Source organism: Oncorhynchus mykiss, chromosome 24 (assembly GCF_057628025.1).
Source record: "Oncorhynchus mykiss isolate SJ-2025 chromosome 24, ASM5762802v1, whole genome shotgun sequence".
NCBI lineage: Eukaryota > Metazoa > Chordata > Actinopteri > Salmoniformes > Salmonidae > Oncorhynchus > Oncorhynchus mykiss.
In genome coordinates, this window is record NC_143045.1 from 12305001 (window position 1) to 12321302 (window position 16302).

At 42.8% G+C, this 16302-nt stretch overlaps 1 protein-coding gene across 2 annotated transcripts in view; it reads left to right on the top strand.

Annotated features, from left to right (window-relative positions):
* The window catches only part of LOC110503322 (uncharacterized), a 90362-nt gene that overhangs the window by 34646 nt on the left and 39414 nt on the right, over nt 1-16302 (top strand). For both annotated transcript variants that reach the window (XM_036961613.2, XM_036961615.2), the window contains exons 5-14: nt 1478-1600; nt 4017-4139; nt 7218-7343; nt 7605-7727; nt 8649-8771; nt 9113-9250; nt 13603-13725; nt 14455-14577; nt 15390-15587; nt 15734-15865. In XM_036961613.2, the coding sequence (XP_036817508.1) occupies nt 1478-1600; nt 4017-4139; nt 7218-7343; nt 7605-7727; nt 8649-8771; nt 9113-9250; nt 13603-13725; nt 14455-14577; nt 15390-15587; nt 15734-15865 (1332 nt within the window). The remainder of the gene's footprint in view (nt 1-1477; nt 1601-4016; nt 4140-7217; nt 7344-7604; nt 7728-8648; nt 8772-9112; nt 9251-13602; nt 13726-14454; nt 14578-15389; nt 15588-15733; nt 15866-16302) is intronic.

Genomic DNA, 16302 nt, shown 5'->3' on the forward strand with positions numbered 1-16302 from the left:
CTGAGATTGCCTTGACAGACATTAGAGAATTCTCACACCTCTGTCCACACATTCCTGTACTGACTGACAATAAGCTGTTGTCCCAATACATCTCAACTACAGGGACTTCGAACCACACAGCGTTTGATCAGCACACAGAGGACAAATGAACTCTAGTCAAGGACCTCTTGTCTGTCCCCACAGTGAGCCATGATGGAACTCAGAACCATCTAACAACAGATGTACTGACTCAACTAGAAAGCTTGAATGCTACTCCATATGCAAGTAAAGAAACAAACTATGACATTGTGCGAACATTTAACATTACTCTATGCACATGTGGGTTTGAAATGGAGCACGCTCAAATATCTGAATGAGAAACTCTCACACATGTTGAGTGTGTTTGAATGACACAGCTTGATTGTATTAGCAGTATATTGTGTCGAATGATATCTCCTTTGAAGACATTCCACAAGATCACTGTAAAAAGGAGCTGATCGGAGTCATGATACCAGCACCACAGAGCCTGTAGTATTAATGGAAGAGAACAAGGGGTAAACAACCAGGCAGCAACAAGCTGGAAACCATTTCAGAGGAGAGAAAAAAGAAAGCGAGAAAATGTGAAGAGCATAAAAACAGTTCTCATGCCCGACTGACTCTGTCAGCGTCGTCATTTAATTGGGAGTACCTGTTTACATTCACATGCAAAGTAATGACTGCAATTTAAGGCCAAGCATCTGTCTGTGGAGTGATGAAAAGAGTGTGCTTTGGCTTTACCCTTTAGCTTGAACCTCAAAACAAGAGTTTGCCGGGCTCTTCCTCATCAATGTGTATGGCATATGTAAGCTATATTATGTAGCTAGCTTCCCTTGTTCCTCATGCCTTGCTTCCAGCTACATTGGCCCCAGCAGATGAACAACAGGACTGAAGTTAGGACATGGTTTAGTTTTTCTCTCTAGAAACAGTCATCAAAGCACTACTGGGTCTGTCTTAAAGCTGGGTCTGTCTTAAAGCTGGGTCTGTCTTAAAGCTGGGTCTGTCTTAAGGCAGGGTCTGTCTTAAAGCTGGGTCTGTCTTAAAGCTGGGTCTGTCTTAAAGCTGGGTCTGTCTTAAGGCTGGGTCTGTCTTAAGGCTGGGTCTGTCTTAAGGCTGGGTCTGTCTTAAGGCTGGGTCTGTCTTAAAGCTGGGTCTGTTTTAAAGCTGGGTCTGTCTTAAAGCTGGGTCTGTCTTAAAGCTTGGTCTCTTAAAGATGGCCCTCTGTTGGACCGCTGGGACATCTACAAAGTCAGGGAGAGAAAATGAACTTACTGAAAGGTTGGAGAGACTTCCTTTATGGTTGAGAGAGAAAAACGTCTTACAAAACAGAGGGGAAGGATTCAACCAAAGAAGGGAGAAGCTCCAAAGCTCCACAGTTTACAATGGATTTGGGTTCAGTTTTGCTTACATTGCAGTTTGTAGGCTATAAAAACTGAGGTTCTGGCTTTCCTTCCTTCCCCAGATGTCAACGAGTGCTCGACAGCTAACGGCGGCTGTGAGGGACATTGCTGCAACACCATTGGAAGCTTCTACTGCAAGTGCCCCGAGGGCAGTCGACTGGGCCCTGATGACAAGGCCTGTCAGGGTGAGAAAGAGGGCGAGCTGGGCCTCCTGGGTGGGTGTGGTGGTCAGGAGGGCAGAGAAGGACTTAAACCTTAAAACCTTAAACCTTAAAATGCTCCTTGAGGATTGGGCGTAGGTCATCCACAAATGTCCTCTTGCAGGCCCTGTGCTGTGCTGTTTTCTCCACTTCAGACAGAGACAGGAAGAGTCAGAGACACAAAAGAGCTTAGCAGACCACACACACACACAGGGAACACAATCTGAACAGGGGTGGAGATCTGGTCAACCAGTGAAATCAAAACCCTGCCTATTTGTTCTGACAGAAGCATGCTGAGTTAGCTGAGTTGTCTGCGTTAGCTGACAGGGCTATGGCCCTGTTGCTCTGAGGGGGTGCAGGTGTCAACAGGTGCCCTTAGCCTTTGACCCCTGACATGGGACGGTGTCACGATCTAGTGAGAGTTTGATCACTGGACACCAGTGAAGATATAAACTGAAGACGTCTCAGAAATGGTGTAGGAGTCTGTAGGAGCCATGTTCCAACAAACCCTTTTGATTCTGGAACAGACCATTCCAGGGTTAAATGTTTCTGTCTGCAACCCTCCACAAAGGATGGTGTTAATCCTAGGAGAGTGGAGTTTTGGAGTTGAGATGCGGGGGATGGGCGGTCACCTCCCCAAACAGCTGTCAGCCTCTCAGGCAGACCCAGCATCTTCTGCTCAGGTCAAGGCTGCCACACAATAACATTCAGACGACATTCAACCCCCAACCCAACTCCCAGAGTCTCAGCCTTACGCTTGAATGAAAGATGTCCTTTGTATCCTGCTGAAATCCTCTCACACGACAAACCTTAAATATGCTACCTTCCAAACTTCCACTGCAACTATTACCATTCAGGTATCCTCACTCAGCGAGGCAGCTGATTGGTCTAAATGGATTGGCATGTGACTTTTCAGTCCTGGAACCTCACAATCTATGTGCCAGTTACGAAAAGGCTCCTTACACGGCAGACAGCCCTCCTCTTTGACCCGCTCTTAGCCTCTTCTAGTGGAGGTTACATAATTAAAGTAGCATTTAGTTCATTATGAGAACATTCCCACGAGCTGAGACTGCTGTGTTGAATAGAGAATGCCCTTAACCCCAGATCTGGTATCAGATTACCTTAGGCCCAATCATAAAATAAACCATTAGGGGGAGTGAAAATACATCTGACTCTGTATCAGTGCTACTGTCATCACCAGTAGTTGCCTGCAGTGCAAATCCCACTAGGGATTAGCAGGAATCAGAAAGTAATTGAAACAGCTCGACTCGTTGGTGTTCTCCAAATGGGTCGTCAACGTTGACTGTCCTTGGAGGAGCACTCAGGTATGTTGTCTCCTCATCATGCCTCTGCTCCCTAGAACATGGAACAACATGGAACATATGTTTAGATGTACCAGAATGGTTCTGGAATGGTCCTAAACACTCAGTTCTGCTGCATAGCAGACAACCTGTGTTGAAAGAGCGCCAGTGGTGAATCATCAATACTAGGGCTAGAGGAATCCCTGACCACATGACCTGACCAGGAAGAACTCTGCACTCCAGTTCAGAGGGCTATAAGTAGGGTCCATGAGGTTTTCCTAATCGGGTCATGTGGTCAGAACATACTCCTGGTCCTAGTCATTAGAGTTAACAGCAAAGTGCTGTACGCAAACTTCCACTGATGAAGAGAATGTGTGTCCAATTGGTGATTCAATATTAATGGTTGATTTAATTGTATCAAAGTGGTGAGTTAGTCTATAAAGTGGTCATTAACATTGTGTTCCTGAAACAGTCTCTCGTGAAGTCATCACTTCCATCATCAAGCCAACCTTCTTATTGTGTCAGCGTCCAACTATGAGATTGTTGTCAAACTAAAAAGAACTACAGTGCAGGAACATTTTTACTGCATTCCTAAGTGTGACACGGTCATGGGTCATGACAAGCATCGCTATAACTTGGGCCTTTAACACTCTCCTCTGGAACACCCATGAAAACACTACATCCCAAATAGCATCCTATTCCCTATTTAGTGCACTACTTTTGATCAGGCCCCATAGAGCTCTGGTCAAAAGTAGTGCACTATATAGGGAATAGGTTGCCATTTGGGACACATCCACTGTAACACACATATTAGTCTCCTGATGAATGTGGCCATTTTTTGGTTCATGTCTGTTAGAGTGCTCAAGTCACAAATGTTGTCTAAAGATTTGTGTATTATTCCATCATAATAAAGCATTCCTTCAAACTTCCTTCATCAATGCCCATAGAGGGAATAAACTGGCACAACCTCCTATTAAAATGAACTTGTTCTGCAGCACACTTGCTTTGAGAGTGTCTGAGAATATTGGCTCAAAGTCTGAACATTTTCACATAGTTTTTGAGCCCAGGTTTGATTGTCTGTCCATCTGTCTCCTCCGTAGACGCGAATGAGTGTGAGGAGCTGAATGGCGGCTGCCAGCAGACCTGTGTGAACACGCCAGGCTCCTACCACTGTGAGTGCAGTCAGGGCTTCCGCATGCACACTGATGGAAGGACCTGCATTGGTGAGTAATGACCATGTGAGACCAGATTCGATCCCGGTCGTCAGCACAACTCAAGATTATGTTAGCCCTCTGAGTTAAAGTTAGCCCTCTGAGTTGAAGTTAGCCCTCTGAGTTACAGTTAGCCCTCTGAGTTGAAGTTAGCCCTCTGAGTTACAGTTAGCCCTCTGAGTTGAAGTTAGCCCTCTGAGTTGAAGTTAGCCCTCTGAGTTGAAGTTAGCCCTCTGAGTTGAAGTTAGCCCTCTGAGTTGAAGTTAGCCCTCTGAGTTGAAGTTAGCCCTCTGAGTTGAAGTTAGCCCTCTGAGTTGAAGTTAGCCCTCTGAGTTGAAGTTAGCCCTCTGAGTTGAAGTTAGCCCTCTGAGTTGAAGTTAGCCCTCTGAGTTGAAGTTAGCCCTCTGAGTTGAAGTTAGCCCTCTGAGTTGAAGTTAGCCCTCTGAGTTGAAGTTAGCCCTCTGAGTTGAAGTTAGCCCTCTGAGTTGAAGTTAGCCCTCTGAGTTGAAGTTAGCCCTCTGAGTTGAAGTTAGCCCTCTGAGTTGAAGTTAGCCCTCTGAGTTGAAGTTAGCCCTCTGAGTTGAAGTTAGCCCTCTGAGTTGAAGTTAGCCCTCTGAGTTGAAGTTAGCCCTCTGAGTTGAAGTTAGCCCTCTGAGTTGAAGTTAGCCCTCTGAGTTGAAGTTAGCCCTCTGAGTTGAAGTTAGCCCTCTGAGTTGAAGTTAGCCCTCTGAGTTGAAGTTAGCCCTCTGAGTTGAAGTTAGCCCTCTGAGTTGAAGTTAGCCCTCTGAGTTGAAGTTAGCCCTCTGAGTTGAAGTTAGCCCTCTGAGTTGAAGTTAGCCCTCTGAGTTGAAGTTAGCCCTCTGAGTTGAAGTTAGCCCTCTGAGTTGAAGTTAGCCCTCTGAGTTGAAGTTAGCCCTCTGAGTTGAAGTTAGCCCTCTGAGTTGAAGTTAGCCCTCTGAGTTGAAGTTAGCCCTCTGAGTTGAAGTTAGCCCTCTGAGTTGAAGTTAGCCCTCTGAGTTGAAGTTAGCCCTCTGAGTTGAAGTTAGCCCTCTGAGTTGAAGTTAGCCCTCTGAGTTGAAGTTAGCCCTCTGAGTTGAAGTTAGCCCTCTGAGTTGAAGTTAGCCCTCTGAGTTGAAGTTAGCCCTCTGAGTTGAAGTTAGCCCTCTGAGTTGAAGTTAGCCCTCTGAGTTGAAGTTAGCCCTCTGAGTTGAAGTTAGCCCTCTGAGTTGAAGTTAGCCCTCTGAGTTGAAGTTAGCCCTCTGAGTTGAAGTTAGCCCTCTGAGTTGAAGTTAGCCCTCTGAGTTGAAGTTAGCCCTCTGAGTTGAAGTTAGCCCTCTGAGTTGAAGTTAGCCCTCTGAGTTGAAGTTAGCCCTCTGAGTTGAAGTTAGCCCTCTGAGTTGAAGTTAGCCCTCTGAGTTGAAGTTAGCCCTCTGAGTTGAAGTTAGCCCTCTGAGTTGAAGTTAGCCCTCTGAGTTGAAGTTAGCCCTCTGAGTTGAAGTTAGCCCTCTGAGTTGAAGTTAGCCCTCTGAGTTATAGTTAGCCCTCTGAGTTAAAGGCATTGGTTTAGGCATTGAAAGCCAATACTCCAATATTCAGGTCTCAGTCAAGGTTACTCATTACACAAGCACAGTTCACCAAACAATCTCCTCCACACATTTTCCAACATCTGTTCCGTAGCTTACTACCTAATTCATTTTAGTAGGTTTTGCTCCTTGCCATTTCGAATGACGCTACTTTTTGGTTTGCGCCTGCGTAGCTAACAAAGCTAACATCTGGTGCTGCCTTTGAAACTCCAGGAGACTGGACCGCGATTCACACTTCCACCAACGGAGAAAGTGTCTCTGTTTTGTGTCTCCAGCACACAGTTCCAACGTGAGAGAACACAGCTACTCAACCACACGACTACCAGTTGGTCTGAAGTGATGGGAAACTACATCAAGTACTCGAGGCTCCATTAGGAGGACAAGAGAAGGTTTTAGATTCCCAACGTTGGAAATTAAGAGTGTTTATGTAGGTCCAACCTATTGGCACAGGAGCTGGACAACAAAAATAACTTAGAATAAAGGTCATGCCCAACTCACTATTTGCTACTCCCTATAATCAATAAAACCTGATCAAATATCACTTGTGTGGGAGCATTAGTGTTAGTGAAGACAAAGTTCACTGTTGTCTCCAGCCCTGTGGGTGTAGACTCAGGATTGGTGGGTGGTGGTTGAGGGATGAGGGGGATGAGAGGGGAGGTGTCTCTGCTTGGCTTCCTAATTGCGTCTGCTGAAGTCATCACAGTTAAAGCTAACCTTTCCCCCTCCAGTTTTACAGGCCGTCTGTGTAATAGGGTCTGTCTTTAAGGCACCCTGAAGGCCCAGCACTGACTTCCTTACTCAGCACAGGAGTAAATCATAAGAGGGATACTCACGGATGGAAAGAGCATTAGAACCCAACCAGGGGCACCCTCTGGAGAAGCTGGAACCTGGAACAATCATTATCCAATTTCCAGTCTTTAGAGCTTTCTGTAATCACAAATTCCCATTATGGTGTTGTGAAAAGATGGAGCTGGTCCAACAGTGTTGTAGCCCACAATATGGTTCTTCCTTCTTTGAATTCACACTTTAGTGACAGGTCTCTAAGAAGGGTTACTCGTTTACTCACCAAATAGTGATCAAAGACAACATTAGCGAAAGTACAGATGTAGGATCTTAATTTGAGTTAGTTGGCTACAGCATGAAAATAATCCTGCAGCAACAGAAAATGTGATTATAATTAATGGTAATTTTTGTAGGGGTTGATACATTTTTTTGGCAGGGCAAATCAAGTCTGAAATTTCAAAGTGGAAATTTCAAACTTTAGAAGCTTTTTTAAATCTCAAATACAATACAAGTTTGCTTTTCCTGCTGTGCATAAAATTCAGCGACCAAAGAGCAATTACTTTAAGATCCTACATTTCTAACTACCTCAGCATGCTGTCGAATACCTCTCTACTGACAGTTGCCACATCATTTCATTTGCATACAGAAATATTTTTCTCTAGTCTGTCATATGTGAAGTTGTTCATTTCTTGTGTCTGTCTTTCTGTCTGTCCCAACTATGAAGCTGTGAACTCCTGCTCGGTGAAGAATGGCGGCTGTGAACAGAAGTGTGTGGACATGGACAACGACCACTACAAGTGCGAGTGTCGTATGAACTATCAGCTGAAGAGGGATGGGAAGCACTGCGAGTGTGAGTCTTGACTACACTGGATATGGTGCTCTGACTTCCCTACAGTTACAACAATAGTGTCTTTATGTTAGAATGGAGAGCTAATAGTTACATATAAAGAACAGGAGGAAGGTTTCCGTTTTGGCATGACCAGGACATGACTAAGTAAAACTTTCTCAGCAAATTGACACTGAGTTACATGAAGGTCATAAAGTCACATGCTGTGCTGACTGTGGCCTGGTCTGTCTGCCCTCTGTGGTTGTCTGTCTGTCTGTCTGTCAGTGAGGGACCCCTGTGTGGACAGGAATGGAGGCTGTGCTCAGCTATGTCATTCTGTGGACGGTGAAGCAGAGTGCAGCTGCAGACCAGGGTACACACTGGCCAGAGACAGCCAGGGCTGTGAGGGTAAGAGCACACACGTGTACAGTATGTCTGGAAATGCACTGATATGCACACACACACACACACACACAAACTATGGTTCTCATATTTCAATATGCTGTTACATGCAGACAACCTTCCCAGAAATGTCCAAGAGTGAAAGAGACTTTTACGAACTTGTCTATAAATCTCCACCACCATGAACCCTCTTAAGAAAGCAAGCCTAGTCCATTAAAGCCATCATTGAGAACTGGCCACTGAAAAATCATAGCCATCACCTCTATCCATCTCATGAACTTTGTGAACATTGAGTTTTAATGGTGGTTTAACTGACACTCCGTTAATGTAAACGTTTGCTATTCTTCAAATCAGTGCTCCTGGACAACATTCATCAGAGAGTTGCCTTTTTCCCAGGGCCATTAGAGCTGAGGCTTTATGACCCAGCCCTCCGGGCCGTATGTATGACTGGAGCTGTGCTGTCTATATGTGTGGGGCCTAAAGCTGATTAATGCTATGGCTGGAAGTTACTACTATAACATGGGGTGGCTAGAAGGCTATAGGGTTCAGGCAACTTCATTAAACACAACACTCTGTGTGTGTGTGTGTGTGTGAGTGCGTGCATGCCTTTGTGTGTGTGTGTGTGTGTGTGTGTGTGTTTGCAGTATGCTTCATAATCACCCAGAGCAGCCCACCACCAGGCTTGTGCTTTAGCATTACTATGATGAAAGGTCAAGAGCAGATCACTGACCCACAAGTCAATTTCTTAACCAGAAGCATTTTCCCCGCCTCGAAAACAGAGGAAGTGGTCATGTTGTACCTAGCTTATATTCGTAGCCTCATTCATAGCCTCATATCAATAAAAATGGCATCCCTGTAATATAATCTCTGCTTGTGCTTTGTGACTGTGCCCTATTGATTTACAGTATATCATTCTATCCTTTGTAGACATAGATGAGTGCAGCTCGGGCCAGGCCATGTGTGCCCATCGCTGTGTCAACACCCTGGGCTCTTTCAGCTGTGTGTGTAACCCTGGCTTTGAGCTGGGCGCTGACGGAAAACAGTGCTACCGTGAGTATACATGATCATTTACATTAGTCATTTAGCAGATGCTCTTCTTACCCAAAGTGACTTACATTCAGTAAATTCAACTAAAGCAGGCAAAATCACAGTTGTGTAATATCATGGTTAGGGCCAAAAAGAAGCCTGGGTCCCTCGTCGTAGGCTTATAACTAAGGTCAGGAGTTTATCCTGGTCAGGTGACATGATCAGGAAAATCTCCCTGACCCTAATTGCAGTATGTTCATGTGACGCTAACGTGTGAAAGATGGCTAATGTTTTGGTGTATTGCAAACGGATACTGTTGTTGGGTGCCAGCCTTCACTTGACTGGTTGTATCCTCCTATTTGCAGGCATTGAGATGGAGATCGTGAACAGCTGTGAGAAGAACAACGGAGGATGCTCCCACCACTGTGAACACACCACCAACGGACCCCTCTGCTCCTGTAACCAAGCATACCAACTGGCTGAGGACAGGAAGACCTGTGTGGGTGAGTACTCTCTGTTGGGTCATCATTGTCAGAGCTTGTCAGAGTTTTTCCTGGTCAGGTCAAAAGGTAAGGAAAAACTCCTGGTTTAGTCATTCTCGTTTAGTCAATTTCGTTCTTTAGTCTATGGCGAGTATAGAAGGAACAGATCAAATATGGGTCTTGTTAATTAAGCACCAAATATATACAGTACCAGTCAAAAGTTTGGACACACCCACTCACTCAAAGGTTTTTCTTTATTTTCACTATTTTCCACATTGTAGAATAATAGTGAAGACATCAAAACTATAAAATAACACATATGGAATCATGTAGTAACCAACAAAGTGTTTAACAAATTCTTCAAAGTAACCACCTTATGCCTTGATGACACCTTTGCACACTCTTGGCATTCTCTCAATCAACAGGTGTGCCCTGTTAAAAGTTCATTTGTGGAATTTATTTCCTTCTTATACATTTGAGCTGTGATGTGTTGTGACAAGGTAGGGTTGGTATACAGAAGACAGCTCAAAGTCCATATTATGGCAAGAACAGCTCAAATAAGCAGAGAGAAACGACAGTCCATCATCCTCTACGGCAGGTATTCCCAAACTGGGGAACGCGCAATGCCGTCAGGGGTACGCCAAATAAAAATGTGATTTAAAAAAATATATTATTATACAATTATAAAATGTTTCTTCACATTTTCAAACAGTACATTTACATTTTCCAACTGGGCTATACATTTGGGTGAGGTTTTTTTTTCTCGCCTGAGTGGCCTCGTTTCACTGCCAAAATAAAATTAAACCATCAAGTGTTCAGCAAAATAACGAAACAATGTTAAATACAGGTAGCCTGTATTTGACAAATAAGCCACGGGAGTTTTTTGAGTGAGAATAAAGACAACTTTCAAGTAGTAAGACATGTATAAAAGCAACAGATAACATTAATAAGAAGGGGCTAGAAGCACCTTATATAGTGAGCTACCGAGTAGCTAGAACAGGCAAGCACCATACTATTGTGGAGGACTTCCTGACATTCTTCCTGCTGCCATGGGTATGGCTGGGACGGACAATGCTGGGGGAAAAGGCCAACGAAACTATACAGACAATGCCTTCATCAAACAACACTGTTTCACGACACATCAGTGACATGGCAGAAGGTGTTTTGAAACAATTACTGCTTTGCACACAAGCCAGTGAATTATATGCGTTACAGCTGGATGAGTCAACAGACGTGGCGGGCCTGGCAACGCTCCTGGTATATGTCCGTTACGTTTATGGAGGGTCAATTAAGGAAGACATCCTCTTCTGCAAACCACTGGAAACCAGGACAACATGAGAGGATATTTTTTAGAGGTCGACCGATAATGATTTTTCAATGCCGATACCGATACCGATTATTGGAGGACCAAAAAAAGCTTATACTGATTAATCGGACAATTTTTATTTATTTATTCATTTGTAATAATGACAATTATAACAATACTGATTGAACACCTTTATTTCAACTTAATATAATACATAAATAAAATCAATTTAGCCTCAAATAAATAATGAAACATGTTCAATTTGGTTTAAATAATGCAAAAACAAAGTGTTGGAGAAGAAAGTAAAAGTGCAATATGTGCCATGTAAAAAAGCTAACGTTTAAGTTCCTTGCTCAGAACATGAGAACATATGAAAGCTGGTGGTTCCTTCAATATTCCCAGGTAAGAAGTTTTAGGTTGTAGTTATTATAGGAATTAAAGGACTATTTCTCTCTATACGATTTGTATTTCATATACCTTTGACTATTGGATGTTCTTATAGGCACTTTAATATTGCCAGTGCACCAGTATAGCTTCCGTCCCTCTCCTCGCTCCTACCTGGGCTCGAACCAGAAACACATCGACAACAGCCACCCTCGAAGCGTCGTTACCTATCGCTCCACAAAAGCCGCGGCTCTTGCAGAGCAAGGTGAACAACTACTTCAAGGTCTCAGAGCGAGTGACGTCACCAATTGAAATGCAATCAGCGTGCACCCCGCTAACTAGCTAGCCATTTCACAACGTTTACACCAGCCTAATCTCGGGAGTTGATAGGCTTGAAGTCATAAACAGCGCAAAGCTTGAAGCACAGCGCAAAGCTTGAAGCACAACGAAAAGCTGCTGGCAAACGCACGAAAGTGATGTTTGAATGAATGCTTACGAGCCTGCTGCTGCCTACCACCGCTCAGTCAGACTGCTCTATCAAATATCAAATTATAGACTTAGTTATAATATAATAACACACAGAAATATGAGCCTTGGGTCATTAATATGGTCAAATCCGGAAACTATCATTTTGAAAATAAAACGTTTATTCTTTCAGTGAAATACGGAACAGTTCTGTATTTTATCTAACGGGTGGCATCCATAAGTCTAAAAATTCCTGTTACATTGCATAACCTCAATGTTATGTCATAATTACGTACAATTCTGGCAAATTAGTTCGCAACGCGCCAGGCGGCCCAAACTGTTGCATATATCCTGACTGCGTGCAATGAATGCAAGAGAAGTGACACAATTTCCCTAGTTTATATTGCCTGCTAACCTGGATTTCTGTTAACTAAATATGCAGGTTTCAAAAAATATACTTCTGTGTATTGATTTTAAGAAAGGCATTGATGTTTATGGTTAGGTACATTCGTGCAACGATTGGGCTTTTTTTGCAAATGGGCTTTTTTAGTCATCCCCCATTTGGCGAAGTTGGCTGTCTTTGTTAGGAAGAAATGGTCTTCACACAGTTCGCAACGAGCCAGGCAGCCCAAACTGCTGCATATACCCTGACTCTGTTGCACAGAACGCAAGAGAAGTGGCACAATTTCACTAGTTAAAAGAAATTCATGTTAGCAGGCAATATTAACTAAATATGCAGGTTTAAAAATATATACTTGTGTATTGACTAAGAAAGGCGTTGATGTTTATAGTTAGGTACATTGGTGCAACGACAGTGCTTTTTTCGCGAATGGGCTTGTTAAATCACCCGTTTGGCGAAGTAGGCTATGATTCAATGATAAATTAACAGGCACCGCATCGATTATATGCTAGATAAACTAGTAATATCATCAACGTGCGGGACAAAATTGAAGCTACGATTAAGAAGTTGGAGCTCTTCTCTGTCTACATTTTACAAGGACAACACACAGGTCTTTCCATCATTGTATGATTTTTTTGTGTGCAAATGAACTCAAGCTTACGGACAATGTCAAATGTGATATAGCGAAGCACCTGAGTGAGCTGGGTGCGTAATTATGCAGGTACGACACAAACAACTAGATTCGTTATCCCTTTCATGCCCTGCCTCCAGTCCACTTACCAATATCTGAACAAGAGAGCCTCATCAAAATTGCAGCAAGCGGTTCTGTGAACATTTAATTTCATCAGAAGCCACTGCCAGATTTCTGGATAGGGCTGCACTCAGAGTATCCTGCCTTGGCAAATCGCGCTGTTAAGACACTGATGCCCTTTGCAACCTCGTACCTATGTGAGAGTGGATTCTCAGCCCTCACTAGCATGAAAACTAAAGACAGGCACAGACTGTGTGTGGAAAATGATTTAAGACTGAGACTCTCTCCAATACAACCCAACATTGCAGAGTTATGTGCATCCTTTCAAGCACACCCTTCTCATTAACCTGTGATGAGTTATTCACAATTTTTGAAGAACAATTAAGGTTGTAAAATGGCTAAATAAAGAGCAAAATTATTGATTATTATTCTATTATAATTTATGCCCTTGTCCTATAAGAACTTATTTCCCACGAGCCGTGTTGTGTTCAACAACTCACACTCATTCTTATGTTAAATAAATGCATCGTATAGTGTGTGTGTGGTAGGCTTTCAACGATGCCAAAAAAACAACATTTGAGAGTGTGCTGACCCTGGTGCTAGAGGGGGTACGCAGCTGACCCTGGTGCTAGAGGGGTACACAGCTGGAGGTTGAATGTTTGGGAACCACTGCTCTATGGGATTGCCAAGAAGGAGAGTGATGGATTGCTGTATAAGATGACCTGGCCTCCACAATCACCCGACCTCAACCCAATTGAGATGATTTGGGATGAGTTGGACCTTAGAGGGAAGGAAAAGCAGAATCTAAAATATATTTTGAATTGTTTAAAACTTTTTTGGTTACTATATGATTCCATATGTGTTATTTCATAGTTTTGACGTCTTCACTATTATTGTACAATGTAGAAAATAGTAAAAATAAAGAAAAACCCTTGAATGAGTAGGTGTGTCCAAACTTTTGACTGGTATTGTATATTTCTTCTGAAACAATTTCCGTTGCAAAATGTATTGAAATGTTTTCCGTTGCGTGCCCAAATGAACAATCATCTTTTGTTGCACCTCCCCAGACAGTGATGAGTGTGAGAGTGGGGAGGCGTGCTGCAGTCATTTCTGTAAGAACTACCCAGGGGGCTATGAGTGCAGCTGCAAGGCAGGCCACAGGCTCCACGCAGATGGCTGTGGCTGCAATGGTAAGAGGATAATACGTTGACCAGCATCCACTCATTATCTTGGTCCAAATTTACCCTGGTTTGAGTTTACATTATTGTATAAGACAGAGGTGACTGAATGTTAAGTATGGTTAGTATGAAATTCAACACAGTGAACTAGAGACTCTTGACAGCTTCTACCCCTAAGCCATAAGACTGCTGAACAATTCATCAAATGCCCCCCCCCCCCCCCCCCCCCCCCCTTTGTTTTTACACTGCTGCTACTCACTGTTTATTATCTATGCATAGTCACTTTACCCCTACCTATAAGTACAAATGACCTCAACTAACCTGTACCCCCACACATTGACTCGGTGCCGGCACCCCCTGTATACAACCTCGTTATTGTTATTTTATTGTGTTACTTTTTGTTTTATTTTTTTACTTTTTTGATTTAGTAAATCTTTTCTTAACTCCATTTCTTGAACTGCATTGTTAGTTAAGGGCTTGTCAGTCAGCATTTCACTGTAAGGTGTTGTATTCGGAGCATGTGACAAATAACATGTGATTTGATTTGATAAACTTGAAGGGGCATGTTTAGGCATCCATTTGACCGTGGCAGTCAACATTGATGATCGATCACAGAGAAGATGATTATGCATTGACAGTGTCTAATAACTCATTGTACTAGTTTTGATAATGCAAAGTGAACACTTGTACAGTACCTTCTAAATATGCAAAGTACTTCCTATTGTTTTGTGGTCTTGTCAGATATTGATGAGTGCCTGGCAGAGAGTTCTGTCTGTGAACACTACTGTGTGAACACACTGGGGACCTACGAGTGTTTCTGCAGAATGGGCTTCCGTTTGGACAACGACCAGAGAGCCTGCATCTGTGAGTGATATTTGATCCTAATATTATACTGCGCTATACTATGCCAAGTTATACTATACGATACTATCCTATGCTATACTCCGCTGTACTTTACTATGCTATACTAAGGGAAAGGGGAGACCTTGTCAGTTGTACAACTGAATGTCTTCAACTGAAATGTATCTTCCTCATTTAACCCAACCCCTCTGATGCTTTGCTCTGCTATAATATACTACGCTGTACGATACTATACTTTACTATACTATGCTATACTGTGCTGTAATTTCACAGTGAATTTATATGCATTGTTTTTAAACATGTGAAAGTAACTCTGAGAGACATTTGTGATGTTTTCCAACAGCAGGCTATAGTAATGCTAAAATCACCTTGAGCATTCAAATGAATGTAATGTAAATGATAGTATAGTACAGTACAGTATAATACAGTATAGTTTAGTATAGTATAGTATAATACAATATATTACAGTACAAAATAGTAGAGTATAGTATAATATATTATAGTATAGCATAGTATAGTATAAAACAGTTTAGTATAGTATAATATTGTATAGTAGAATATAGTAGAGTATATTATAGTATAGCATAAAATAGTATAGTATAGTATAATACAGTATAGGATAGTATAATATAGTATAGTATAATATATTATAGTATAGTATAATATAGTATAATACAATATAGTATAATATAGAATAGTATAGTATAAAACAGTATAGTATAATATAGTATAGTTAGATGTAATGTAAATGTGCTGAATGTGAAAGTGTTCTGAGTGTCTCCTCTCCATCTGTCTGTCTGTCTGTCCCAATGCAGCGCTGTACGACAGTGACCTGGATGACGATGAAGAGGAGGATGACCCAGAGGAGGATCTGGAAGTGCACCGGTTGCCAGATTTGCTGTTCCGACGCCCCCCTCAGCTCCTGCAGTACACTGCAGCCCTGCACTCACCCTATGGTGATGATGAGGAGGAAGAGGCACAGAGGGGGGAACTCACCCTGATCAGCCACATAGGTAGCGAATCAGTGCTTAGATACATGCCTGATTGATAATCAATGTTGTCACACATATACTCTGTCTCAGACATTGGACCTACCTTATGTGGCAAAAATTGTAAATCATGCCATGGTTTTACTGGACTATGTGCGTGTGTGTCTCAGTGTGTCTAGATGATTCCTTTGGGGATGGCTGTGGTGTGAGCTGTGCTGACTGTGAGAACGGAGCAGCGTGTGGGGCGGACAGAGACCGCTGTGAATGTACACCTGGATGGACTGGCGTCATCTGCAACGAGAGTAAGTCGCTCTCCTCTCCTCTCCACAGCTTCTCTTATTATCACTGTAACCCTTGGAAATCATCAATCACCTGATAGAGTTTCAGTGTTATTCAGTGCATATTATTGAGCAGGCAGTTATTTGATTGGTTAGTCCTCAGGGTTAGGTATTTGAACCCAGATCTGGCCTGGAGAGTGGCCAAGTGCCCCATAGACAGAATACAGCCCCCAGGCCAGGGATGTCCACTGTCAAACACTGTTAGAAAGAGACCAGAAGCCATTGTTTCACAACCAAACATGATTAATGAGTGTCTTTGAGCTGGACCTGAACCAGGGATATAATTATGTTTGGAATTGTGGAGCCATGTAGGGATAAATCCATTACAATCAGTCATTGTTATACATTTAAACATGCTCCTTTGGGCTAGTGTTCAAATTCACACCAAGAAGAGTTAGGAT